Genomic DNA, 27344 nt, shown 5'->3' on the forward strand with positions numbered 1-27344 from the left:
TCCTAAATTGGATGCGCAGTTGCTTATTATTTTCTTTTCTTCAATTTTACCCCACCCCCCTTTTTTTAAGAAATGAATATATTTCATAGATTAGACTACATCCATTTTTTTGGAGTAAAATATGGTTCTTTAACTCCCAACATTGGTAGAGCCTTCAAACACCAAACCCTGGATCAGTGCATTTAGTCTGTTATGATTATGGCAGAAGACATGCAGAGAAATGAATAATGACCAGTGCATTATAGGATTTACATTTTTCTTTTTGGTCAATCATCTTGCAGGGTCCAAACGAGTTCACCTGTATGTGTGCCATTTGTTTTCTTAATTTCTTTATCAGCTATTGACTTGGTATCTTCTTATCAAATAATGTGTGTGAAATTTAAATCTCATTTAGATATACATGTTAGTTTCTTACCCTTTTTACTTAAAAAAAAAAGCCATTTGCCAATGTAATAAAAAGAATAACGAATCAAAGAATTCAAATAGGCTGCGCGCATAAGCAAATTCATGTGTTGTTCGGTCACTCGTTGAATATTTTTCTTTTTGGATTCTTCGATAATTTATTCTATAAATCTCATTTTAATTTCAATTGTACGTACACGTACTTATGTATATATGCATGACACGGGTTATGTTCTTCTCATATATTTTATGATAGTATGATACTAAACCCCTAACGGGAGGGATTGTACCTGATATTCATATGATGAAGACATAATCTTTCAATCAGTTTAATTGAGGTCTGGAGCTGGCATGTCAGTTAACTGCTAGTAGTCTGTTGTTATTTATGTATTATTGTCATTTTATTTATTTTCTTTTGTAAAATCTTTTGACATCAGACTCGGACTTCTCTTGAACTGAATTTTAATGTGCGTATTGTTATTCTTTTACTTTTCTACATTGGCTAGAGGTATAGGGGGAGGGTTGAGATCTCATAAACATGTTTAACCCCGCCGCAATTTTGCGCCTGTCCCAAGTCAGGAGCCTCTGGCCTTTGTTAGTCTTGTATGCTTTTAATTTTTAGTTTCTTGTGTATAATTCGGAGTTTAGTATGACGTCCATTATCACTGTACTATTATGCATATTTTAGGGGCCAGCTGAAGGACACCTACGGGTGCGGGAATTCTCGCTACATTGAAGACCCATTGGTTGTCTTCGGCTGTTGTTTGCTCTATGGTCGGGTGGTTGTCGCTTTGACATATTCACCATTTCCTTTCTCAATTTTATTGTTAACTGGAAAATATTTCTCGGTCTTAAAATCAATTATACGTCGTATACTTTTCTATGTTAAACTTATATAGTTAGGCACTTTTGTTGTATGTTTATATCATTCGGTTTTTTTAGACATTTATTTCTTCCATTAGTTCACTGTTGTAGCCTAAACATATATTCAAAAGGCTAAGTCTAAGAAATCAAGTTGAACCCCATCATGAGTTGAAACATCAATATATATAGTCTTAGGTCTCTACTTTTTATATTTTGTTGTAAGAGATGTATAAATACTCTGTCACGTCCGGTCTATGTTTTAGTTAGTTTTTTTTCTGTTTGTATCGATCTGATGAGACAAGCCATTTTCAACTGGCTTCTATAGTTTGTTCATATGTTAGAAGGTTGAGCGCTCACAAACATGTTTAAACCCGCCACATTATGTATGCGCCTGTCTTTTGTATAGAACCTGCAATTTAGTGGTTGTAATGGTTCATGTCATTAATTTTTGTTTTTTCCCAATTGATTTGTGAATTATGCCGTTATTTTTCTCAATTTATTTGTTTCACTTTTTATTTATGTCTTGGCCTTTCATAATCGACTTTAAGGTATCGGCTTTTGTCATTGTTGAAAGTCGTACCGTTACCTCTTATTGCTAACATCTACTAAATATGAACTTTGGTGGAAAGTTGTCTCATTGGCAATCATACAACATCGCCTTATATTTATAATCTTAGGAAAGGTATAGGAAATAGTAAGGGAATTGGAAATATATATGCACGCCATTTAATAAAATTCATGCTAGTGCTTTATTACAGAAAATAACATGCAAAACATTAAACGTTTGAAGTTGTAAATTGTGTTAAAGCTTGCGGAAGAATATCTCAAAAACGTTTTACGACACTCCCGATAAGGACCGGTAACTCTGTATTTTTTTGCGGGAAAATATGAATGGCTTCTCATATCTAATCTTTCAGAAAATTCGATTTCTTACAAAAGAGTGTCCACCATGCACTTACACTGCACTATTAAAAGCATAGTAGAATATATTGATATACAAATGGATGAAATATAAAAAAAGAAGATTTGCATGGTATGATTGCCAATGAGACAACTATCCACAAAAGACCAAAATGACACAAACATTAACAACTATAGGTCACCGTAAGGCCTTCAACAATGAGCAAAGCCCATACCGCGTAGTCAGCTATAAAAGGCCCCGATAAGACAATGTAAAACAATTCAAACGAGAAAACTAACGGCCTTATTTATGTTTAAAAAATGAACGAAAAACAAATTTGTAACACTTGAACAAACGACAACCACTGAATTACAGGCTCCTGACTTGGGACGGGCATATACATAAATAATGTGGAAATTATATATACAGCCCTTGGATGGTGTTAACTTTCCAAAAAATTGTATAGTGTACTGGTGTAATGGTGTAATGGTGCTGTGGTGTATGGTGCTGTGGTGTATGGTGTAAGGGGAATGGTGTAATGGTGTTTGAGGAATGGTGTGATTGTGTAACTAGCGATCGGGAATGGTGTGAATGATGGTGTACGACATCTCATTGGTTGAAACGAATTTCTTTTTATTTTATTTTTTCGAGTTGTAAACATACTCAATAATAATAATCTTAATATTTGAAATTTAATTGCATTATGGGTAATTTCGGATCGTGTAGATAGAATGGGGAATGGTGCATGGTGTAATGTGTAAGGTGTATGGTGCAAAGGTGTAACGTGTATGGTGTAATGGTACAAGATGTATGGTGTAATGCTGTAAGGTGTATGGTGTAATGGTGTATGGTGTTAGTGGGAAGTTTACACCATCCAAGGACTGTACATGTAACTGTTATATTAATAATAAAATAACAACAAACCAGTACATACTCTGTGACGTTTATTATAATATGAGGCAGGCATTACCTGTAAATGGGGACGAAGTCTGTATGAATTATTATTTTGTAACTTAAATATTTGTTCAAAAAAAAGAAACGGAAATACCGTAACGTTTCCGATTTTGGTTCTGTTGTTAGGGATTTTAGTTATGACGTTATTTAAATTATGACGTCATATACAATGTAAACAAAGAAACGCTATCATCAGGTAACGTTTTTTCATATCAAGGAATTATGTAAAATGAAATTGGTATTGCGCGTTCCTTCCTATTTTTATACTAGACTGATAAATATATATTTTACTCAAAGATTCATGCAAACGAGACCGGAAAAAGGAAGTACATAGTACATTTCTGCGCAGGTCCGGGATTTCAAAACACGACAAAAAAAAATTGAACGATTTTGAGTTCATTAGTACAATGAAAAATTCGGGAAATTTTCCCGTATTTTTTTTTTATTGAATTTTCTACTGTTATTGGGGACTACGTCCCCATAATATGAGGCAGGCATTACCTGTGAATGGGGACGAAGTTTGTTTAAATTATTTTTTTTGTATTTTAAATTTTTGTTAAAAAAAAAGATACGGAAATACCGTAACGTTTCCGATTTTGGTTCTGTTGTTCGGGATTTTAGTTGTGACGTTATTTAAATTATGACGTCATATGCAATGTAAGCAAAGAAACGCTATCATCAGGTAATGTTTTTTTCATATCAAGGAATTATTAGAAATGAAATTGGTATTGCGCGTTCCTTCCTATTTAATACTAGACTGATAAATATATATTTTACTCAAAGTTTCATACAAACGAGACCGGAAAAAGGAAGTACATTGTACATTTCTGCGCCGGTCCGGGATTTCATAACACGACAAAAAAAATTTGAACGATTTTGAGTTCATTAGTATACAATGAAAAATTCGGGAAATTTTCCCGAATTTTTTTTTTTATTGAATTTTCTACTGTTATTGGGGACTTCGTCCCCATATTAGTATAATAGTCCCAAGTAAACTGATTTGTATCTCAACAATATCATAGTTATTACGGTGCGGTTGAATTTCCTGTCATTTATTCATCATCCACGCAAGAACTTGTCTCAGAAAAAAATACTCTGTACATTAAACTCAGTTTCAGGTATAGCAAATGTACAGAGGTGTGATCTTTTTCTGTGACATCTGCTTTTGACCATCCACAAGAACTTGAGTCATCCGATGTTTAGTACTTCAGTACTTTGATTAAGTTGGAAGTTTTCAGTTCAAAATCGATTCATGAATTTTTTTGGTGAAAATAAGATTTTTGAAATATCAATTATTGCAACAACAGAAATCGCGTATTTGTCTTCAATAGTTTTAATAAGAACATAACACTTTGTAAATATAGGACCAATTGGCCTATTATTTTCCTTATTACAGTGTATTCAATTTAATGATATACATTGCCTTGTATTGTTTCTTGTGTTCGTCCGGAACCATTCATGAACTATTTGCCACTGGAGTCCAATCAAATCGTTTCCTTTGTTGACTAGTATATATAAATCGATTGAAGCTTGTTTATATCAAGTGACTAATTACATGTAATATTTTTTTTATAAACTGTAGTATCAAAGCTCCTCTATGCACACAAGACGTAATTTATTATTAATTATGGACTTCTTCCAGTAGTTATTTTATATCTATGTTAATCTTTGGTACACCATTCTTACATGTCAGTCCTCTCCCACCATAACATCACTCGATTTTGGTTAATAAGTTGAAAAGTTAAATTTTGTTTATTGTAAGTGTAATGTATCAAGAAAACAAAGACGGGTTCAAACAGAAAGGTTTTGAAATCAAAGATAACTGTGCACCTTAAGATCAGCATGGGTTTATTAGTCGTCAATACGTGTACTTAAAGTCCAGTCTAAAAATAAGCATACTAGGTACTTTGATTCAAGGACGAAACCACGATGTCTAGTCTTACTAAAAACTATAATCAATATTCAAACTCTACTTTATATGAAGATTAGAACAGATTATACCCATGTCATATCTTTTACCAATTCAATTCAAATATTTATTGTCATATAAACTCTGAACAATAAGTTTGTGACAAATAATATAAACATACACAAAATACATTTAACAAACAAAACCATGAAAACAAAAAAAGTAAAAAAGCAAAACAATCTATCTATATGATATATAAATATATATTTTATAAATAAATCAAGAGTCCCCTGTCCTCAGTTCTAATGCCTGTTTAAAATAGGACCCTAAGCTTTTTACTTCTTTTGAGGTTGATGGACAAAGAAGATATGTATTTTTTTCATTTTCTTGCCAGGACATAAAATCTGGCATATGTTTAATTACATTTCCTATAAAGTTCTCTCTTAGTTTAGCAATTTTTTTGCAGTATAAAATAAAATGGGCTTCATCCTCCATTGTATTACAGGATGTGCATAGTCTTTTTTCTCTAGGTATTTTTAAATGTCTGCTTTTTTCTATCATTAAATTATGATCGCTAATTCTCATTTTTGTTATGTTACTTCTCTTTTCAAAAGATTTACAGTTTAAGTAGTTTTCCATTTCTAAATTTTGCTTTAAACTTTTATATAAATACAATTTACTTTTTTTATTTATTTTTTCAAATTTTTGTTCAAATATATTTGTGTAGAAATTTAAGAATTGATGTTTTAAGTTTTTTTTTAACAACTTTACCACTTAATCATAAAAGAATCGCGTCTTGTCATTGCCAGTGGCGATCTATGATAGGGCGTGTGCAAGATGTTCACCCCCTCCTTTCATCGAAATAGACAGAAAATAGTATGGTTCTCACAGTTATATGTATCTAAAGGATAAAGTAGTCCTTCACCTAGCTCCTCTCGCCAGTATGAATTGCCTTTTTGGGATTTACTCCCTTTTCACATTTCATGGATTCTCCCTGATTGTACTAACTATTGTACAGAAATGAGTTAAATCAGTCTAGAAAATACTTAAGGTGGTATGGGAGTCTAAATAAAAATGATAGAATTTGTTCGTTACTTTGCCAAAACGTAGTATCTATTGATACATGTCGAAAAATATAATAAAAATGATAAGTCAACGCGCATTTTCTCAAGCTACAGGACGGGACAAAATGACACATTGTGTATGGATTATACAGGAAAAAACACCATTTTGTGATTAGAAACTAAACAAAATGATAGAATTATTAAATACTTCAGGAACATATAGATTTCAGACACTGCTTTGAGAATATCAAAAGAAAAGATAGGGTCACCGTACTTTTTTCCGTCTAAAATACAAAATAGGAAAATTCCATGAATCCTTCAGAAAATGCACTGTTTTAGAGATACCTCCCCTAAAATGCCAATTAAAAAAACCTAAAAACAAGCCAAAATAGTTAACATTTGCAATAATATTAATATTTATAAGTTCTATTCTTATAAATTGGCTCTTATAAATGAAAATTCACATTAAATATCTGCATTCCTGCATCAAATTTTGCTATCTTGATGGAAAATCTAGATCTTTGGTTCTCTGATTTTTACAATCCAAGATGGAGGAAGACACTAATACCACCTTAAGACTAGATCATCCTTTATTTAAATTTTCTCAACTTGTAATTTTTTTAAGAAAAATATGTATTAGGTTTTCAATCAAATTAGTATTATCACAACTGCATGTGACCATGATGACTTTGTGTACTTTTGAAAATATTACAATTACTGTTACACAGTAGCATATCAGATTCCTAACCATATATATAATTATCTATAGATGAAGGCTATTCATTTGGGAACCGTCGTGTAATGCATTAAATTTTTGCTCGCGTAATTAACATAATTTAAAGAAAGATGTGATATTGTAATCAATGAGTCAATTTTTCACAACAGACCAAGTGACACAAAAATTACCAACTTAAGGTCACCGTACGACCTTCACTAATAAAAAAAATACCAAACTGCAAAATCAGTTACAAAGACTCGAAATGATAAGTAAAACAATACAAACAAGTTAACAAACAGCCTGACTTATGGTTTAATTGGTGAACGACAAAAAATGAATTATACTTCATATGAAAATGCAATATTTTGATGGCTGATACGAGGGTGTTAATTTACTCTATCACATGGCCGAGAGAGTGACAATTTTTTTTTAATGTTACCTTTTCGTCTAGAAAATCGATAGTTTAAAGGACAATGGGTTGACTATACATCAAGTGAATAAAAACACGGCTAAAGTTCCGCTACGTTTTGACTCAGATTTTATCATTTGACTGTCAATCCCCCCCACCCACCCAAAAAAACAAAACAAGACCGTTCCTGTTTGTATATGGTTTAACACTAGTAATTTTTAAGACACTTTATAGCTTGTTGTCCGGTGTTAGCTAAGGCTCCGTGTTGAAGGTCGTACCTTGACCTATAATGGTTTACTTTTATAAATTGATACTTGGATAGAGAGTTGTCTCATTGGCACTAGCACATGCCACATCTTCCTATATATATATATGTATACTATATAAATAGAAAAACTGATTACTAAAAACAAGATGAATAAAAAATATCAAACAAGAATTACAAATACATCATTTAGTGAAATATTCCATGTGGAACACCTAATAAAATTATTATTTAGCGAAACAATATTGGGAGGAACATATATAAATTTGCATATAGGAAAACACATCAACTTAACATTGAATACAATGTTTCTTTGAGGATTTTATATTAAATGGTCTTCAAGTGAAATATGCCAATTTTCACCATTGAAGTGTTCTGTTAGGGGAACATAGAAATATTACACTAAGAACACATTTACATTGTACAAGTTACAGTTTGGTAAATAATTATCTAGGGAACCCACATACCTTTTAAAAGACACATATTTATGGTAAACACATACATGTATCACTTAAAAATGAAGCGATCACACATAACCCGTTATTTCCTGAGAGACGGACAGAGATAAAGGAACATGGGAAGGGAAGCGGGGGTTAGCGGGCGGGCAGTTGGGGTCAAGGGATTAGGAACTGGATGAAGAGAAGAGGTAAAAGATGTGATATTCTGGTGAAAATGATTTGACGGATTTTCGTATAGGGGTTAAGAAAATTGAAAGTAGGAATCATCCCTCTTTTCTGTAACGCCAAACGTATTTTTTATAAATAATTTAACTACCGAAAATAGCAGATTTTATATAAACATGTACATACATGTATGTTATAAACATAAACATGTTTACCCCCGCCACATTTTTGCGCCTGTCCCAAGTCAGCTGCCTCTGGCCTTTGTTAGTCTTGTATTATTTTTAAGTTTAGTTTCTTGTGTACAATTTGGAGTTTAGTATGGTGTTCATTATCCCTGAACTACAGAGTATATATTTATTTAATAGGGACCAGGACCAGGACCAGGTGCGGGAATTTCTCGCTACGTTGAAGACATGTTGGTGACCTTCTGCTGTTGTCTTTTCTATGGTCGGGTAGTTGTCTCTTTGACAAATTCCCCATTTCCTTTCTCAATTTTATGACTTCCTCAAGTTTTATAAACAAAATGGAAAACAATTTTCATGCAAGTAACTTTTGTAGATTTGTAAATTAAAATTTTACTACAGTTTGGGGATTCCGGAGTGGAGGTGGGTGAGGTTCTAGGGGTTGAACCCCCCTTTTTTTTCTTAACTATTATTGCATTTGAATTGGGACATATGTTGGACCCCCCTTTTTTTAAATGGCTGGATCCGCCTCTCAAGTATACGTTATGTTAGGTTTCATTGCAAATTTATTGTGTAGCATTTTAAAACAACATATTTTATACAACCTTGAAAATATATATCAAAGTTCACCAATATTTACCGCAGATAGAAAAAGGCGCGTTGTTGAAACAATCAAATGTGATTATCAAACAAGATAGGAATGTTAAAGTTAGGCTTGTTGCTAATTAGAATAAACAGGCTGGGAGTTCCGATAATAAATCTCAGACAAACGCTCCAACTAAACTGTCAACAATTGAGATTTCCTGTCGAAATAATTATCCGCTATATAAAGAAGAAATGCATGTGTTGGACATTATAAAATGCGAGGTTCATTTTAGTATTATAATACTAGTGTAGCCAGGTGTAGGGTGAGGCTGTATAAAGAACTAGCTTTATACATTTTTTTCTAAAACATTATTATATTACTACATATTACTTTTAACTGATTCGCTGTAATTGATTGTTATTTTCTTTACGTCCAGTCACAAATATTTCGAACATGTTCAAGACAAGAACAGATAAATCATAAGTACAACATGTAGGTCCTTTATGCAACTGTATGGAGTTTAAACATCACGATTTTAATTGTTGTGAAATAATTCTGACTCTGACCATTTAGATATTGACAAATATAATGTCTATCAATATTAGAATAGTATAAAGCATGACATTATTCTCATTGGAAACTTTAGAACTTAAAATTGGGAATGAAAATTGGGAATGTGTCAAAGAAACAGTAACCCGTCCAAATAGCAGAAAACAGCACAGGGCCACCAATTGTTCGACACAGTGAGGAAATCCCACAAGTGAGGTTTTGCTTGCATCTAAACAGTATGTTTGTATCCAAGTTCAGCAAATATGAAATTTAATAAAAAAAAAAATCTCCGAAACATATAAAGGAACCAAAATAAGTAGTAAAAAAAAACCATACTAAACTAACATAGGCCAGAGAATCCCGACTTAGAATAGCCGCACAAATGCGGCATGTATATATATAATGGCAGTCAGCAGGGTTAAAGAACATCAGTTGTTCGACCTGTTAGTCAAATGCGTTTTGTTTAAATATACTTTTTCACTATTTTGGTCTTTTGGAAAATGTTGTTTGTGCTGTTTTTAGACCCTTCTACAACGAAATTTGGTTTACATGCACGAGTATAATAATTGCGGTTTTTATCCAACGCAATCATAGGTTTGAACGTAGTTTTCAATTTAGACTCGTATAAATATATATAATTATATATATAAAACTCGTCTTAACATTAACCCAACAATGTTAGATCTGTAAACTTGCTTTCGCAAATTTTTTGTTCTTCCCTCGCCGGGACACCCAATCGCCTGCACTGTTGCCGTCCTGCTAGACCTCAATTTATATATAACTTGTTTAGTGAAATCTTACCCCCCCCCATGTATACATCTATCCTATGTGGAATCAACAAACACACAGCAATATGCAAAGTAAAAAGAAGTCCGGAACCGATCTTAGAATAGGTAACACAAGAATATTTTAAGACACGTTCGAAAGGCGGCTATTGTGATTGTGTCAGCTCGACAGGGACACATTCAAATGTCTGAATGTTGCAAAACTGCACGAAAAACGTATCGCATGTAACACACCCACGAAGAGGCTGCCCAACGGAAATAAACCCTAGTACTGAAATGTTGCAAAACTACAAAAAGACAAAGAGTACACAAAACAACATTAAATACTGGGTAACAAAACACCTACAAAACAAACAACAGAAAAGTAAACAGATGAATGCATCTCTCACAAAAAATTAATTGTTTAGCTCTACCATGATTTATTCTGAAAGTTATAGATTTTTTTGGGGGAAAAAGATCGTGGATTAAGACTTGTGCCTGATCAAACATATAAATTTAAAATCAGTATTTGCTGCTTGACAGGTGTAAAAGAAAATCTTGTCTGCCAGTAGTCAGAATAATGTATTCGAGTAGAAACTCTGCAATTTCGAACTTTACTCGATCGTCACTGATGAGCCTTTTGTAGACGAAACGCGCGTCTGGCTCAAATACAAAATTTAAATCCTTGTATCTACGATGAGTTTATTAGGCTTACTGTGAGTACTCTCATATTTGTACTTAGTGTCTATAAGGTTTTGTTTGGGATGTACAAGTACCCGGACACGTCCACGTGTAATTTCATGTAGTATTTATCTTAAATCATCTGTCGAGTTAAGACTTTCAACTGATTTTTATAGATCGTTCTTATGTTGTACTATTACACCACTGTTTCATGTAAGGGAGTGGGTTGCGATCACGCAAACATGTTTGACCCCGCCACATCCAGTATGTATGTGTCTCTCCCAAATCTGAAGCCTGTAATTCAGTGGCTGTCGTTTGTTTTTGTTACATATTTGTTTTTCGTTCATTTTTTGGTACATAAATTAGGCCGTTATTTTTCTCGTTTAAATTGTTTTATATTATCATTTTGGGGTCTTTTATAGCTGACTTTGCTGTATGTTGACCTATAGTTATTAATTTCTGTGCCATTTTTGGTCGTTTGTGAAGAGTTGATGCATTGGCAATCATACCATTTCTTCTTTTTTCGATATTTGCCTTGTGAACTAGCACGCTTAATAAACTGACCCAGTGCGTCATTGTAGTACAAAGTTTTGAAAATTTTCAAACCTCATATATCAATTGCCGTCATAAGACGGCATGCTGGACTCAGTCGTATCTTGGACTGTTCGCATTCGGGATGCAATCTGGACTCAATCGGCAAAAAAACAGCAATGGTAAATCTTTCTAGATCATGCCAGTTCCACATGACACTGTCCAGAAATTAGTTATCAAAGACACAAGGGTTATAGTTTTTTAAGGCAGACGCGCGTTTCGTCTACATAAGACTGATCAGTGACGTTAAGTTCCAAAATAGTTATTAAGCCAAACAAGTACAAAGAAGAAGAGCATTGAGGACCAACAATTCCAAAAAGTTGTGCCAAATACGGCTAAGGGGATCAATTCCTGGGATAATGAAATTCTTAGTCACAGATCAATGTTACGATTTTGATCATCGCGATACTAGAGCATTTGTCACGACATAATAACGATTGTAATTCGACTAGACAAAATTGATTGAGACTTCCCGAATGTTAAGGGACGCACCTTACTGTCGGGGTGCTTGTCCAAACTCTCCGATCCGTAGGAGTCCGAGTGTTACGAACGTATACTACAGCGTTCAGGCAATAACAGGACATTCCATATCATTGAGGATAGTAATCCGACTTTTTAACTTTTCGAGTCTAAGCGCAGTCTGATCTCAAACGGGAGCAATAATCGCCCTGTGTAAACCCCGCTTTAAAGATCATAGAACGATTCTAGCACGCTCATGCCGTCCTAATCACGCACGTCTTACGACCTTACTACGTTCATATTACCACCATTTTTACTTATAGCCATGCTCGGGCTCATTCTCATTGTCAAATAAAGCATGTAAAAGCTCTCCAGGTTTTATTCGTCTGTATATAATTTGGACCTTATGTCGCTAGTCTCCAACAGCTCAGCCATGCTTGACACATTTGTATCATCCCACTATTAATTGTTCAATAAACTATCTTCATTTGATCTTGATAGATCAGCAATATACGTTGTGATAGGTTAATCCGACATCTCATCTGGATCAGGATTCGTATCAGAGGCCCCACTGACTCTACCTCTATCCATAGCATGCACAAATACAAAACATTGTAGATTTTGGTGGCCTGTCTGTGTTGTTATCGAGAATTTTACGTATAAATGAAAATAAGGAGGAATGGAACAGTATTTATATTGACTCCGACAACATGATATTGACGTTATTATATTACCGAGAGCGTAGTAAAATCGCCATATGAACATGGTAAGATCGTAGAATTATCGTGATAAAATCGTTCTTTAATCGCAGAAGAAACGTGCTAAGATCGTTTTTTAATCGGATAAAGTGTGATATAATCGTAGTAAGAACGTGATGAGCGTAGCAAGATCGTGATTATCGTAGTGAGGTCGCAGAACAAGCGTGGTGAAAACGGGGTATATTCTTGTCGGAATCGTTGTAGAAAAGTAATGAGGTCGTAGTAGCATCGTGAACTCGTCCAAAATTTACATTTTCATGCCGCCCATACCGCGACCTCAACACGATCTGAATACTGTTTAGATCGTGCTGCGCGTGGTGCGATCGTGGTCTAGTGTGACTTGTTCATAAAATAACAGCGGGCAAGCTGAAGAGATGTCGTGCATTTACATTGATACATGTATACATTGTATATTTAGTATTGACCATTTACTGAAATAACTATCTATTCTGTCTTTTTGGAACATTACCATTGAACTTTCATTGTAATTCTTTTGCACTATTGAGGAAGTTATATAATATAAAACATCGTAAAGCTTAACTTATAGCTGTTTTGATTTTAGCCAGTGGCTGTATCTCCGAAATCTAAAAATAACAGGAAAGACGAAAACACCTGTTATATTTACCTGAATGTGTGATCTTGGATTGGGTTTTAAATAAAAAGACACTTTTCTATTATTACTGTTACTATTACAAAATAGAAAAGAAATGAATTTCATCTTCAAATTGGTTGCAGTTAATCTTTCTTCTATATATATTGGCATTCTACATTTCTAAGATATCTTCCTTTTTCTATTAATAAATTATGATCTCTTATTCTAGTTTTGTTATTAGTTTTCTAAATTAAAATTTTGAGTAAGTTTAATATTTTTCATTTGTATTATTTAGTCTTACAAGATTATAAATAGTTAGTTTGCTGTTATCCTTCATATCTTATCATTTACTCTCTTTTCATAAAAATCCTTCAATTTTAATTTCATTTGTTCTCTAATAGTTTTATTTATCTTATGAGAGGAATATTTCTTGAAAGTGTCTAAATCCATACCAGTTTCTTCTGATACATGTTTTACAAATGAGAACCAACTGAAGAATAAATTCGCACAGAGTCTAAGCTTTGAGACAAAAAAAAATGATTCCTTTACAAGAGGATAAATGGCATGAGAATATAAACGTATACCATACAATATAGATTGAAATTTAATATGTAGTTCCAGGGGAAGTCTCTCAAGACCAGCTCTTAGATATAGGAAGATGTGGTGTGCAGTGCCAATGAGACAACTCTCCATCCAAATAACAATTTAAAAAAAAAGTAAACCATTATAGGTCAATGTACGGCCTTCAACACGGAGCCTTGGCTCACACCGATCAACAAGCTATAAAGGGCTCCAAAATTACTAGTGTAAAACCATTCAAACGGGAAAACCAACGGTATAAATTTGATGAAACTATGCTTAAGCCACGTGTATATTTACAAAATTGTAAGTGTGACTTTTTAAAAGGTGGTTTGACATGAAGTGAATAAAATTATCAAAGGGTATCAAATAGTTGCAGGGGCGGATCCAGCCATTTTAAAAAAGGGGGAGGGGGTCCTAACCCAGGACAAAAGGGGGGGGGGTCCAATTACATGTCCCCATTCAAATGCATTGTTCGTCCAACAAACCCCCGGACCCCCTCCCCCCTCTGGATCCGCACCTGAGTTGCCACTGACACATTGAGTCTTTTTAGTTTCATGCTCTCTTAATCAACTCAAGATCCAGAAAACTAGTAAATGGTACATATAAGACTGTACTTTGACCTTCAATGGTTTATCTTTAAAAATTATGACTTTAATGGAGAGTTGTCTCATTGGCAATCATATGTTATCTCCTTATATCTATAAAGGTCATGATACGACTTTCAACTATGAGTAAAATTCGTGCAGCATAGTCTGCTATATGAAAGCAAACGAGATGCATTATGATTAGTTTGGTTTTTTTTCAATCCAAGAAAATATGTATAACTGTGTATATAAAATTTACAAATTGCCAATATCTCCTTTTAAGCTCACCAGGCCAAAAGTGACAAAGTGCGATTATTTATTAAACTTTTCTCATCAATTGTCGTCCTTCGTCCGTCGTTGTCGTCTGATAGCTTTTACAAAGATATTCCACTCTGAATCTGCTGGGCCAAATAAAACCAATTTCGGCCTAAATCATTATTAGGGTATGTAGATAAAAAATTCATTCCGATGCATATGACCACGCTTGTGTACCGAGATGGCAGTCATCGCTAAAAACAGAACATCGGGGTAAAATGCAGTTTTTGGCGTATAAATCTCTGAAACTAAAGCATTTATAGCAAATCTTATGTTCGTTCAGTCAAAAGTTATCTGCCAATGCAGTAGACAACCCGTTGTTGTGTTGTTTCCCCTTGAACTGATAGTTGAAAGAAAATTTTGCAGTTTTTGGCTATCATCCTGAATATTACCATGCATGAAGAAAAACTGTTGACAGCAAACTTTTTCAGCAAAACAAGGTCTACAAAAAGTAGTTATTGCCTTTTACAGTTAATTTCCCACAATTTGTCTTACATTTCGGTAATCCTTTGCCAAAAAATTCTCCTCTGAAACTACTTGTCCAAATTAAAACAAACTTTGCATAAACAATCCCGAGGGTATCTAGTTCAAAAAAATGTATCCATTGACCAAAAATCAACCAAAATGGCAGAATGGCTAAATAGTAAATAAGCGGGGATGCAGTGTTTGATTTATATCTCTGAAACTTAAGCATTTAGTCCTAAATAAGATATAAATGAGAGAAACTGAACAGACTTAAATGACCGCCAATATAAGATAAAAAAAAACATATCTGTTTTAGTCATTTAATAATACTTTTCTCGTCTACAATGTTGAAGTGTGTCTTTGTCTAATATGATATAGACCAAGATGAGCAACACAGGCTATTTTGAGCCTCCTGTTATTATTAAACTGGCGCTTTTTGTGTTGTTTTAACTCGCACAATATTCCGGGACAGTAGTGAAAATAGAGGTAATTCGAATCTTTCATTACAGTGCAGACAATGAATGAATAAATAAAATTGAAAGACTTTGTCTAGCTGCAATTGAAAGACTTTGTCTAGCTGCAATATTCCTTTTTTCCTCTTCCAGTATGCAATGCTAAAAACTCGACATGAAATATTAGTTAGGACTTCGATATGGGGAAAATATCACTCACCTCAAGTTCAAGAAAAACAATTTTCACTGTGTAAGTGATTCTTGATGTTGAAAGATTTCAGAAATCATGAACTAAACTTTATCTTATAAAAAATATGTTGTATGATTGCCAATGAGACAACTCTCCACAAGAGACCAAATGACATAGAAACTAACAATTATAGGTCACCGTACGGTCTTCAACAATGAGCAAAACCCATACCACATAGTCAGCTATAATAGGTTCCGAAATGACAAATATAAAACAATGCAAACCTAAATTACGTACAAAAATGAACGAAAAACAAATATGTAATACATCAACAAACGACAACCACTGAATTACATGATCCTGACTTGGGACAGCTTGTTTGTAGTTCTTTTGTGTGATGAATGCAATAATATTGAAGGTCGACTTGTTACTCATTTTTTTCCTGCAGGAAATATTAATTCTCTACCGTATTATTAGAATGAAATTAAGCAAAAACTCCTAGAAAAGTTTAATAAATTAATTGAACATATGAACAATACTGCTTATGTTAAAAGAAAGATTACAATACATGTATTGCAATATAATTAAATGTGTCATGTCATGTTCAAACCGACCCGTCAGTTTCGTGCTGGCATAGACATCTTTCGTATGAGTGATATTTTTCGAGGCAATTAATAAGAACTATTACATTAGCGGATCCAGGGGGAGGGGGTCCGAGTGTTTGAACCCTCCTCTTTTTGGCCGATCAATGCATTTGAATGGGAACATATAGTTGGACCCCCCCCCCCCCCTTTGTCCTGAGTTGGGACTCCCCCTTAAAGCTTTTAATATGGCTAGATCCGCCCCTGTATTATATGTCAGAGGAAAGACTGTGGTGCTCGCGGAGTCATATTAAGTTTTGTTGACTATTTAAATCTACATGTACATTAGCACGTAAACAAAATACAGCGCTGCTTCCCAGTTTAGTTGAATATGCCATAACATTAGTCATATAATTCAAACAAACGCGAGAAGAAAAGAGTTCTAGTATTTCACAAGCTTTTAGCATTGATTATAAATTTAATTTAAATTCCAGCAACCTTTCACGTTGAAGTCCGTGAAAGTTAGAACATACGAAAAAAAAAAAATCAAACGAATTTAACATTCAAACAAACTCATAAATTTGTTGCGAGTGTTTTTCTATTATATAGACTTTTTCAAATGATTAATTTAGTTTTATTTTATTTTGTGTCGTCGATTAGTTTGTTTTCCTTCAGAAGCATAATTATTAACAATTAAAGTTAAAACAAAAATAATAATTTATAACTAATATCTACGCTTGTGTATTATGATGCGTTGTCTGTTTTCAAAGTTGGCGATTATAAATCTCTAAACTTTTATCACAAAATATTATATATTAAAGTGGCAAGTGCAATTTGAGGGATCAGCGTACCAATGTGACCTCTAGCTTAAGAGAAATGTCTAATCGTTGAACTATCATTAGTTATAATGAGGTTTCCTGATGCACTTGAGCCATTAAAAATCAAATACCTTGTTACTGTAGCTTACAGTACACAGATGTATTAGTATCGTATTTCACTTCATTGATAAAACACAATATTTTGTAGCTTAGACGATTTATAATTACACAGTTTATATATCTCTGCAGATTATAATGTATTTATAGCACACATATGGAAACAGATACGCATACGTCAATGTGATTGCATCAACAATTTGTCAATAGTTGTATTTATGTCCTGCAATTATACTATCTAATATTTTTCGATAATTAAAATACGAATCGAATATTTCCGCTTAGCTCTCATTTAAAATTCTCCCAAACAGAGGTATGCCATGAACATGATCAGTTTTCAAAATCTTACACTTTAAGCTAATCTAAGTCATTCCCTCTCCATTTATACCGTCAGAGCATATATTTTCATCAGCAGGACTGTTAGTTACAAATAAAGTTGAGAATTAGCCTCATCCCAGGCACAGTTGTCAAGATACTACTTTTAGATCAGACAAATTCAATGCACCTTATGTCGATCCTCAGAAAATTATTAAAGTCATCAGTGATCATCAGTTAGTTCAAACATCACCCCTTTGTTGATTATTTTAAAAATGTGTTTTTTACGGTCCCTTAATACTGTTGTTTGAGTAATAATTTTTCTATAGATATCACTTTATTACTGGATTAGATAATTGTCAGTTTACATAATAAAATAAGAACATGTATGTCATGTATTAAATAAGCTTTTAATTATGATTTATATGGTATATAATTCATATTATCTAGTCCATTGTTATAATGTTGAGGGTTTTACGTTTACAAGTCCTTAAATTCTTTATTGAAAAGCACTTTACGCCCATATGAGCCCTCAGTATGAGCCAATGGCTTAAAACGTTATACATAATATACAGTTTACATATATATAAAACAATGAAAAGACAACGACCCACAATACATAAAATGGATATAATTTTGTGTTTCCATTTTGTAAATGTTTTACCGAGCGAGTACTCTTCACCGAGGTAACATCCCTTCATGTTATTATATATTTTTTTCCATTGTAGTTAAGAAAACAATAAATAGATTTCATTTGTCTCCCTTGTTTTTTTTAGAGAATCAGTTTCAAAATACAGTTATCTCCCATCTTAAATTTAGCCTGTTAGTCAAAGGGAGACAACTTTAATTTTCCACAAAAATTACGGAATTCCATAATATTATGGAGTTCGCTAAGTGCCCCGACTGAAAATGAGTTACATACTTTATTTGTTTTTCAGCTAGTCGAAAAATATTTTTTTATATCACTAAACAATATTAAGTTGAATTAATTTTTAAATGTAAAAACTTTATATACACCACTACAAACCTATTAAAAGTCTAAAATGGCCTATATCTGTACTCAACTAGTACTGCACTTATTTTTTTCTTGATCAGTCTGAATTGGTCTGCATTTTACTTAAAAATACTTGAGCCCAATCTTAACCATACTCGACTTTAATGATTTGTACTAAACCCTTATCTTTGTCATTACAAATAACCTGAACTATTACTCGACCTGTCTGAAACCAGTCGTAACCCATTCTCAACCTGTATTCGACCAATACTTGACCAGTTCTTGACTTGTGTTTTTAGTCTGAACCATTCTTGACCAAAGTTTTGAACCATACCCAACTAGTCTGAACAATTGTCCAAAGGTCTGAACAGTACTCGAACAGTCTCAACAATACTTTTTTTTTTTAAATTTTAACTGTTTAAATAACTGTCTTTTTAACTGACATGACAACAGCTACAATAAAGTAAAGACATACAATTTTTTTTTACATCCTTACTTGATTATCAGAATAATCAAATCGAGAGTCTGAGTTTTGCTACAAATATTTTGTTTACCTGAAAGCCACACCTGTTCTGAGAGTAATACTACCTTATTAAGCTACTTCTTGTTTGACATTTGTATTTTGTTTTTAAACAGAATCCAATTTACCTAAATTCTTAAATAAAAACTACATAGGTTTTATGGTTGTACATGTACTATTTATTTGACTATCTTTTCAACTGAGGTAAAAACAGCCAACAAAATCACTGAAATTCTAAATTTATATCAGAACTAAATCTATTCTTATTATACTTTTGCATATTTATATGCATATATCTAAAAGGGATAAACAATTATTTAAATTAATACCGCCTTCTTGGGGCACACTCATCAAAAGATCACACCTGGTCAGAAAGTAATACATTTTAAATAACATCCAGGAAATTAAACCGCATTCTGTAAAACTAAAATCACAAGGTCTTTTGAATTCGCTAAATAAGTTATACATGAATTTAAGAAAAATAGAATTTTCTTTTAACCAGTAAAACACATCTGTACTAAGGTAATTAAATCTTGTTGAAGTGCTTCTTGTTATGTGTTCCATGTCCTTAATTTTGACAAAATTCAATTAATCAACCTGAATTTGTACTGTAACTTTGAAAAACAATTTTTTTTAAAGGTTTATCAAATATTATATGAAAGTTCCATTAGATTAAAAACTTGGTTTAAAAAACGAAGATGTCATTTTCTAAATGTGTTAAGTTGCTTGATATACAAGAAAAAGAAAAGTTCCCGTTATTAACTAAACATGACTGACACCACAAATCTATGCCAGACTTAAGTAAGTAGTGTTAATAATTTTCCAGTAACCATAAAATATATCTGAAACAATCACAAACATTTGAATACCCTTGAAGATATTTGAATAATGTTCGAAAGTTCTAGCTTTTTTTGATGTACATAATGTAATATGAACATTATCTGTAAAACATGCATAAAATATTCATTTAGCTTAAATCTGAACTTATTTCATGATATATTTTTATCTGAAATTCATACTGCTAAGAATGGTTCAGACTACAGTTGAATAATATCTAGTAAATTTCAGACCAATTCAGACTGGTCCAGTTAAATTATGCAGTACAGTCGAGTACAGATATAGGCCTATGTAATTGGACAGGGAGAAAACGACATATTTGAAAAGATTGTGTTTGATGTTATTGATAACATGAATAATAATCATCCAATTATTGTAGCATAATAATATGAAAAAACACGTTTATAGCATATGTTTGTATTGACATAGCATTTCGACCTCTGAAAAGTATCTTCAAAGCACTAGTTTTTTGGGGTTTCAAAAATCATCCACAAATATTGACTTTATACTGCAATTCGACATTCAAAATTAACGCAAAGTAATTTACCAGGAATCAAATCACGTAAATCGATTAAAAACAGACAAATCAAGGTATTAAACTAAAACTGAGGGAATCGCATTAACTTAAAATAGGAACGATACCGTGTGCGTCGATACGGTAAGTGCCTACTGCTAAGCACCCAACACCTGTCATGAAACCACACTCAGTCCAAATGTCACAATCGGGAATAGAACACAGTTGGTAACAATACAGATTAGACGTCCATACTGGTATCCAAAGATTTAAGGTTTAAAAAAAGATAATTGACGATTAAAAACTTTAATCAAAGACTGTACCAAAACGTTAACTCGAAACAAATTCAAATATAAGTCAAAACATTAAGATATGTTGTCAAAATTTCCATAAATGTTTGAAAAGATTATTGAATTTTAAAGAAATCACACAAAACTCCCGTAAAAATTTTCACTGAGAAAAATTTAACATTGTTTGACAGCGCTAATGAGGTTTGAAATAAACTTTAGTCACAGACTGAACCAACAGTGTTGATGAAGCCGACATCGAAAACAAAGCTTACGAAAACATAATCTAGGGTCGTTATGTCTCAAATTTACGACTTTCGTCACAGGTAAGGAAAACAAATAAAGAATTTCTAACATAAATCTTAATTTGCGAAGTCTTACCATGATCTACTTATTTGCCTGTACCAGTGACTTACTACAGTATATCTACTGATAAAAAATTATCTGACTTCCTCATAGTAATCATGTAATATGAATATCTCAACTATCCAATGTATACATGCTTTAACCTTTTATCGGATAATTAATCAAAAATAAACAATGCACATAATACTCTTAAATTTAAAAACACGTTTCAGCCACCTCATTCCACTTTAACTCTTAGTGGGACAAATTTAAAAGGGGTCACTAACTGTCACATTCTTGTTCACCGATTTAACTCAAATTCTGATATTTGATTTATAGCATACTTAAACGTATATCCTTATTGCTAAAAGTCTAAAATAAACAATTTATAAATCATTGGCTATATATCCGTATTTCGTTGATATTGTAGTATAGACGCAATTAAATTACCGATGGAGGTGATCTTCGAAGACTGCCGACGGTAATATAACATAAATATTGATATAAATAGATAACGAACTCGTTGCAATTGGATTTTGCTAGGTCTGTCTGAATTATAATATAGGTAAACATATATATTAATCAATATGTTACCTGTATAAGAATGATTTTTTTTTTATCGAATCAGTCAATCAAATTGTTTACCTTTGTTTCACTTTCAAAGTTGACATTCTTTCCATTGTAATAACTGAGCACGTATAATTCATGCGCAACCGATCTCTAGCTAAGGAGGTTTTTTTTAAAGGTCAAATGAATACCGATTCAATGAGGTCGAAATATTCACCTACAAGTAAAAATTACACTTACAAGTAAATAATTCACCAGCGATGTTTCTTATCTTACTTTGACAAAATTGAACTTAACTGTTTGATGAAAGCGAATTATTATTTCACTTTTTCACTTTCATAATTGATTGAACAAAACATTCATATTTTTTATATAGTGTAGCTTATGCTCCTTTAAGATATGTCGATTTTATAGCTATATAGCTTGTGAAACGATCTTGTGGTTTCAAGTGTAGGCAACAGTAAGGAACCGATCCTCATAAATCTTTTACGAAGACAAAACAAAGTAACAGACATGAACTGAGGGAATTGCACCAACAACAAAAGGAGCAAGAGCGAGTGTGTCAACAAGGCAAACGTCTCATGCATACATCACGGTGACGCGTTAGGACTTCATTTGCAATAATAGTCAACTCTCCAAATCATGAACATGAAATTATAAATTTATAAGTATGAGTTGTTTTCCTTAGGAGTGACATATATATTCACTGCCATTGAAGCGCAAATGTATGTCTGCACAAATCTTTAAACTACATTTCTAACCTTTTATTAAGCTAAAGGTTTTAATAACAATAGCTATTTTATTTAGTTGTTACAACGAATATTTATGACCTTTAACTGTACATACTTTACATTTGCAGTATACCATATGGTCTGGTTAAGAATTCGAACAAGTATTCAAATGGCAAGAAAAAACAACTTGTTTAAAAGTTTTAATAACGGAATGAGGTCGAATATGTGCTATAAGTTTTTGTTTTCTAATATAGAAATTGAAATGAGTTGTTTTACATTGATGAAACCAAAGTACGGATACTTTTGTCAAACGTCTAAATGTAGCTCTTAAAAGCTTAAAAATTTAATATATAATTACATATGTATATGTTATGTTCCTTATAATAATTTTCTGCTTGGTTTAAAAAGAATAAGCTATTGAAAAATCTGTCTTAAATTTGCATTTTTTAAGATTTGGACAAAAAATATAATACAATTTTTGTTTAAAACATGTTTAAAAGCGGAATGATGAAACAGTATTTCGTAATTAGTAGTCAGGTTGATAAGGAAAAGATAATGGTGAAGGCAGCAACAGAAAGACCAATTTCGTTGATCGTTTCGACACGCAAAAAACATAAACCATAAACAGGTACAACATGTTAAACGGGTTAAAGATGAATGATTTACATTTAACATATTGTTTTTATCTATTAATTGAAATAAAACAGAACTTAAAAATTCGGCCTCATACTGTTTTTACATATTGTATGTTTATACATATGTTTCAATACTAATAATTATAGCGCTGTCACGTGCCAATCAACAGTTTATGTTGGACATGTCTAATTGTAGGTAAGATGTCGTTCAATCCGGAATGTTGACAATTTATAACGACTACAACCATTGTGTGTAATTGTCCTCAAGCACATTTTAGCTATGAACTGCGGTTGAGTATATATGAATTCAAATTCCAGTGTTTAAATAAATTGATTTACTAGTAAAGCCCTTTAAAACTTTTTTTATTTTGGTGATCATATAATATAAGGAAAATGTCTAGGGCAAACAGTTTCATTATTAACGCAATTATGTAATTATATTTTTTAGATGAGTGGTTTTTATTTTAATGTTTAGTTCAAATTCATTCACATATAAACCGTTTTTTTAATAAGTGACATGCATGACGAGATCGTTGATAGTGCGTCTACAAATTATTCAAAAATATGTCAGTTTCCGGGTTTATGGAACTCATTTGAAGACATTTTCATAATATTAACTAGTGCATTTGGATAAGCAAAACTTTCAATTATTTCATTTAAGTTGTCATCTTCATTCAAAAGTAAATAAAACAAATATGCATGTATCAAGACAGCATAAAATAAAGACAAAACAAATCAGATGTATGTATGTTGGAAAATTAAGATATTTTGTAGGAAAAAAAACATTGCGAGCTCGGCTGAAAGACTACTTGAAACGATAAGAAAATCGATAAAGGACACTTCCCTTATGGCTTTTCTACCGGGGGAGGCCATCAATATATATATATATGATACCAGGTATGTTCCAACAAACGGGGTTGCAGCTAAAGTGTCTGAAATGGGGTTATGTATTTTTTCGTCTTATCTTAGAAGGGGTCAGATTTGACCATCTAGAACTGGGTTATAATAATTGCAACTCTAAGTTGAAAACAGTGTTCAAATCTATGATTGCCTGGGATAAACAAATTTCTTGGTAGAGGGGTTTAAAAACGGCACAAACAACATTTTCCAAAAGACCAGTAAAAAGGTATATTTTTTTTAACAAAAACGACTTTGACTAGCAGGTCGAACAACGGATGTTTTTTTTTTTAAAACATTGCTGATTTTCATGCAATTGCCAAATAAACAAATCACCTGATGTAGCAAACAAGATCTTACTTATTATATTATATTATATCAAAAGTTCGGAAAAAGCTATTGTAAGAGATTCATTTTGCATTTTTTTATACCCATTTCATATTTTAGATTTTTGACTGAATTTATAACTTTTTTATATCAACATGTTTATCAATACATAATTTGAATGCTCCGGAGGCAAACTATTGTCACCAATTTGTCTATCATGGGGTATGTTATCATAATACATCAAAACTTGTCTGAAACGAAATCAAGGTTTTGAACTACTAGAAGAATACACTTGTCAATGTTTAGACCTGGTACAACCTTCCTCATACCATAGACAATTAATGGAGAGAATTCTGCATAAAAAATGTGAAACCCAGATATTTTAACTATAGAATACACATGCTCAAAGTAAGCAACCGTTACATTAGTGCATTTCACAGTTGTTTTATGTTTTTTAGCCAAAAGAAAGGTCCAATATTGTTTTTAAAGATTTGATTCTACCAGGCGTGCCCTCTTTTTCAAATATCATAGAAACTCTACTGGAACCAGCTACAGAACTTCATTTTGGGTTAAATCAATCAAGCTACTATAATTAAAGCTAATACTATATGGAGTGAAAAACTACATTATTTATTATTATTTAACCGATTTTTTCTCACGCCAGGCTATTGTTCTTACAGTAGATTATTTTTCAAGAATCCACTGACAACAGTATTAAGGTGGTACCTAACACTACAGGGAGATAACTCTGTAAAATCAGGTAAACGTTTTAATTACGTTGTGTTGTTAAGGGAATATTAAGCTTCTCAGTGATCAAAATTAGAGTTTGTCAAACTGCTATGTAACCAGTGTATTTTTTCTGATAAATTCGTTGGTTCAAATTTTTTGAAATTTTTATATTTTTGTCAAAGGGCCAAAGTCAATACTTTGTTAAGATTTTATGAAAATTAAACGAGCCAAATTAATTTTAGTGAAGGTGTTGGGTACCACCTTAAATTCAGAGAACTTACATTATAATTATAATCTTTTAATTTACGATATATTGTCATCTAAAAAAAGAATAGCATATGTAAGATTCAAATCCGCGCGTATTTTCTTCATAATCAAAAGAGTCTTCAGTCTATTCATTTTTTCACTTGATGAAATTTTATTCAAATATTTACCATAATAATACATCAGTTATTTTTAGTACATTTACATGAAGTCACTTCAAATAACACAAATGCAATGTAAGTTTAGATAGGTTACATATAAACTAGTTTAATTTAAAATTAACACAATATCAGTCTATGCATTTGTTTCTCTTGATAAAATTTTATTCAAATATGTACGATGAAAAATTCACCAGACAGAATCTGGTGTCACAAACAACCAGTTACATATAAACTAGTTTATTTTAAAATTAATACAATATTTCTGCATGGTTATCTCATGTATGTGTTACTTTTATAAAGAGATTGTCCGATATGAAATATTTTCTAATAAGAAATGTTCTTTACTCTGATTTAAAAGATAAAAATAGTGAGAGATGTATTTCCCTAACAAAGTTTTAAAATAGACTACTAAATTTAGCTGGAGGATTCAACGATACGAAATTTCTTCTTTTATAGATATTGAATCTTGCTATACTCATAACAAAATTAGCGAAGTAAAGATTAAAACCATTACTTATCTTCAAAAACCCAATAAGTATCACTTGGTCAAAATCAAGCGAATTTACAAAGGTATGATATCAATATAACTTTTCATTGTACATCCGTAGCAAGAGCAAATTTAAATGAGATTCATAATGCGTACCACTAGTTAATTGTCCGGTTAACGATAGATGACAAAATGTAATAACGTTAAAATAATCTTAACTTAATGAAACGGAAACAATTTGAACAAAATTTAAATATAATTTTAATAATTCAGCAACATAAACTTGAGCATCATGAAATGACAGATTTGTGGAAACTACGCTATTATTGTTTATTTTGCTAAGTACTGCTTTACGATATTCATTTTTTTGTTTGCTATACGAAATCCAATTACCACCAATCTCATTTATAATGTTGCTAGATAATATATAAGTTCCATTTACATAAATTTTGAAGGTTCTAAATTTTGGTAATAAAAACTTTTTAACTTTCCAAATACCAAAATCTATTCCATCTTTTGGAACTTTGTAATGATTAAACATTTGATAAAATATGTAAAAACAAAAATAAAATCTGCTATCAAAGAGGGGAGCTAACACCCCATTTAAGTTATATTAAACTTAGGTTAACTTGTCACATGTCTAAATATAGATGAGAACCATCTGTATATATTGATTTCCAGCTATTATAGAATAAACAAAAAATGCGAAATTATGTTAACTTTGTGAAATTCTGTTGATTCATTGTGAAAACGTAAAACAGAAAGTCGTTTGTACTCGAAATGTGTTAAGCACTCAACAGTTAAAAAATAAAATTAAAAATGAGCCACAAAATTTTTTATCATCTCACATTCCTGGATTTCTAATACATTTACCTAACTGTTTGTGTTGTACATGTGCATATGTAAATAATCGATATCTTCCATAGATTTGATTTTCAAAAGTTAAAAGTGTGAAAAATAATTCCTTTTCTGTGTATCCATGGCAACATTCTGCATTTATTTACCACAAAATATTTCAAAAAGGGGGATAAACATGTCACATATCCCCCCAAAATTTGGATCAAACTAGAATTTCAATGCCTTTGAGTGATACCTTTTCAGAAGCTGTTGACATTAACCTACCTAATGATCAAATAAAAAATTGGTGTCTTTCACCTCATTTTTTCGTAAAATCTAATCACAAAGCTCGTGCGACAAAGTGTTGGAAAAAAACATTACAATAATTGCCGGACCAATGTATGGTATGGACATACAAATACGGACTGTCATACAGAAAACAGCCTATATTACATACATAATATGATCTTGATGTTCATAAAAACCCAATACGAAAGCTATTTAAATACTCAGCTATCAAAA

At 32.2% G+C, this 27344-nt stretch overlaps 1 protein-coding gene across 1 annotated transcript in view; it reads right to left on the reverse strand.

Moving 5' to 3' along the window:
- LOC139492499 (uncharacterized) overlaps positions 1 to 21273 on the reverse strand; it is a 36610-nt gene extending 15337 nt beyond the window's left edge. Inside the window, exon 1 of the mRNA XM_071280673.1 lies at positions 21224 to 21273. Coding sequence (XP_071136774.1) covers positions 21224 to 21226 — 3 coding nt within the window. The 5' untranslated portion in view covers positions 21227 to 21273. The remainder of the gene's footprint in view (positions 1 to 21223) is intronic.
- Positions 21274 to 27344: the final 6071 nt, after the last annotated feature.

This window comes from Mytilus edulis, chromosome 10 (genome assembly GCF_963676685.1).
Source record: "Mytilus edulis chromosome 10, xbMytEdul2.2, whole genome shotgun sequence".
NCBI classification, from domain to species: Eukaryota; Metazoa; Mollusca; class Bivalvia; order Mytilida; family Mytilidae; genus Mytilus; species Mytilus edulis.